Below are 2500 nucleotides of genomic sequence, written 5' to 3'. Positions count from 1 at the left end.
GAAAGTTCCTCAAGAATTTATAACAGTTTTGGGAGATGAAAAGCAAGCTACAGGTTGCTTGTGGGATGAAAGACGACTAATGCAGTAACATATCCAATGAATTTATTTAATATATGAATGCAGTGATGGTTAAAAACCTTCGGCTACGGTAAATTTTAGTGAGGAGGAGGTGACCGTTCAGGACTTGGTGTCCTTAGTGAATAGTCAATTGCTACTAGGCCTGTTTTTATTGGAAAATTTGTGAAAATGTTAGAGGGAAAAGTACCAAATCTAGAAGAATGGTCTTAAATCTAAATGTCAACAAAGCCAACATTTAAGTAATTCTTAGTAATAGAGAACATAGAAATGGCACTACCTTCTTGGAAATGGTTTTGTCGAGTATCTCAAACAGGAATAAGTTTAGGAATTCAATATTCTATTCTCAGTTTAAAATAATGAGTTGAAAGTTCTTAGTAGATTAATAGATTAATTGAAAAACAAGCTTTAGTCCTTTAGTGTTCAAATTATTCTGCCAAGTGTAAAGCTTATTTTTACTCTTTTACTTGTTACAGTCATTTGACTGCAGCCATGCTGGAGCACCACCTTTATTCATATTATTTTGAATCAATCATGTAATGTGTCATAGCTTTGAGATTTCAATGATATTATTGTCTATTTTTGAGATGACTTTGTAGGGTAGGTGTGAGAGGCTAGACCTGGCCAGTTTGAACTTAAAACAAGAGGCATATTTGTGCCAGATATGACCATTTTAATGTTGAAAATGTAGAGAAGTTGGTGTTGTTTGGCCACAGGTCAGCTGATATATTTATAACCAAATATAATCCTGCATGACCATCCAATCAATTTTTTTCCAGACATACTCAACAGATACTTTAATTTTTTAAAGATATTTGGTTGTGTAATTTGAGATAGAGATGGTTGCTATTTCTAATAGGCTGAATAATCAATCATGTAGAAGTTGCTTTGCTGCAAGAACTGCCATAAAGGGACTTCAAGAACAACTGAGATGGGTCTGGGAACAATTGAGAAACTAGTGGAACTTCCACAAACAGAAACACGCACAGAGCTATCAAGATGAAATTGCATTTATTTAATTGAAGAAATTAATAAATTAATCATTTAATTTCATAACAAAATAGTAAATCATCATCATTTAACATTTGTTTCCCATGCTGGCATGGGTTGGACGGTTTGACAGGAATTGGCAAGCTGAAGAGCTGCACCAGGCTCCATTATCTGTTCTGGCATGATTTCTATGCTGGAAGCCCTTCTTAATGCCAACCTCTTTACAGAGTGTACTGGGTGCTTTTTACATGGCAATAGTTCCACATCGGTGCTTCAGTAACCCTTAAAAATGTTTTGCATTTGTTTAGGTCAATATGACATTTGAGTGATGGATAATTGCATAGATATGCACCTGCTTTGTAAAGAAAGGCAAAAGCTGCTCAGAAGCAAATTCCAGTTCACACTCACAGCTAAAAGCTTTCTTGTTAAAGAAGTCTTGCACTTTCAGCTTTAATGTTCAAAAATTCCAAACGAGCTCTGCTTTTATGAGTTTGTGGGGTGAAGCTAAGAGTCTTTAGCCATCTGCAGACCATCCATGGCACATAAAATGATTGAAAATGTCTGCTTTATGTGGTTGTTTGACCTGCTAGAAAATGCAGCCAAATGTCCTCCAAAAACACCCAACCACTTCTGGAGTCTGGTGGAGCCCCCTCAGCTTACCAGCCCCGGTCAAACCGTCCAACCCATGCCAGCATGGACAATGGACGTTAAATTATGATGATGAATTAAATATTATTAGGAATTGTATAAAAGAAATCAGAATATTTTGTGAACTGTAAAAGTAAAACGGATTTTATTGCAGATAAATTTTAACAACAAAATCTTAAATGGTTCCTAGTTTAGAATTACTAGTTTCAGGTGCAGCATGCCTGAAAAAAGTTGGGATGGTCAAAGCTGGAATGCTTTTAATCATGAATCTGTTTGATCAAGGCTGACTTAGATCTAAACAATACTTTAGCAGATGAGAGAGAGAGAGAGAGAGAGAGAGAGAGAGAAGGTGTGTGTATGCTTACCTTGCCATCACTTTTCCAATAGATAAAGAATCCATATTCATCAACTTGTACATGGCAGTTGTATTCCACTGTGTTACTTTCCTGAAGAAAAGAAAAATGAAACAAAAGACAAAAATAAGTGGAAGTTTCGAGTCAGCACTTTTGGTGGTGAGGGGAGCAGGGGGGGGGGGGTAGTATTTCGCCAATATGCTGAAAAATAGACACTAAATAGTCTAACCACATAAAATATTTTCACCTGTATTATTACACCTTAAAAGGTATTTTTCATATGCTGGTCACTGATAAAATTGTTTTAATAAAAGTTTATCCTTATATTAGAAGTATATATATATATATATAAATATATATATATATATAGATCACGACCACTACACACATTTTTTTCTCTCCTTGTTTCTTTCTGTGTTCCTTTAGGTAGAAGA

General features: G+C 35.3%; 1 protein-coding gene across 6 annotated transcripts in view; it reads right to left on the bottom strand.

Moving 5' to 3' along the window:
• Positions 1 to 2500, bottom strand: part of LOC106884061 (1-phosphatidylinositol 4,5-bisphosphate phosphodiesterase beta-4) — a 122914-nt gene that overhangs the window by 59650 nt on the left and 60764 nt on the right. For all 6 annotated transcript variants that reach the window (XM_089359224.1, XM_089359225.1, XM_089359226.1 and 3 more), the window contains exon 3: positions 2079 to 2159. In XM_089359224.1, coding sequence (XP_089215350.1) covers positions 2079 to 2159 — 81 coding nt within the window. The remainder of the gene's footprint in view (positions 1 to 2078; positions 2160 to 2500) is intronic.

Source organism: Octopus bimaculoides, chromosome 11 (genome assembly GCF_046866305.1).
Source record: "Octopus bimaculoides isolate indiv1 chromosome 11, ASM4686630v1, whole genome shotgun sequence".
NCBI lineage: Eukaryota > Metazoa > Mollusca > Cephalopoda > Octopoda > Octopodidae > Octopus > Octopus bimaculoides.
The sequence above is the reverse complement of the archived record's forward strand: the minus strand, read 5'-3'. Positions and strand labels throughout refer to the sequence as shown.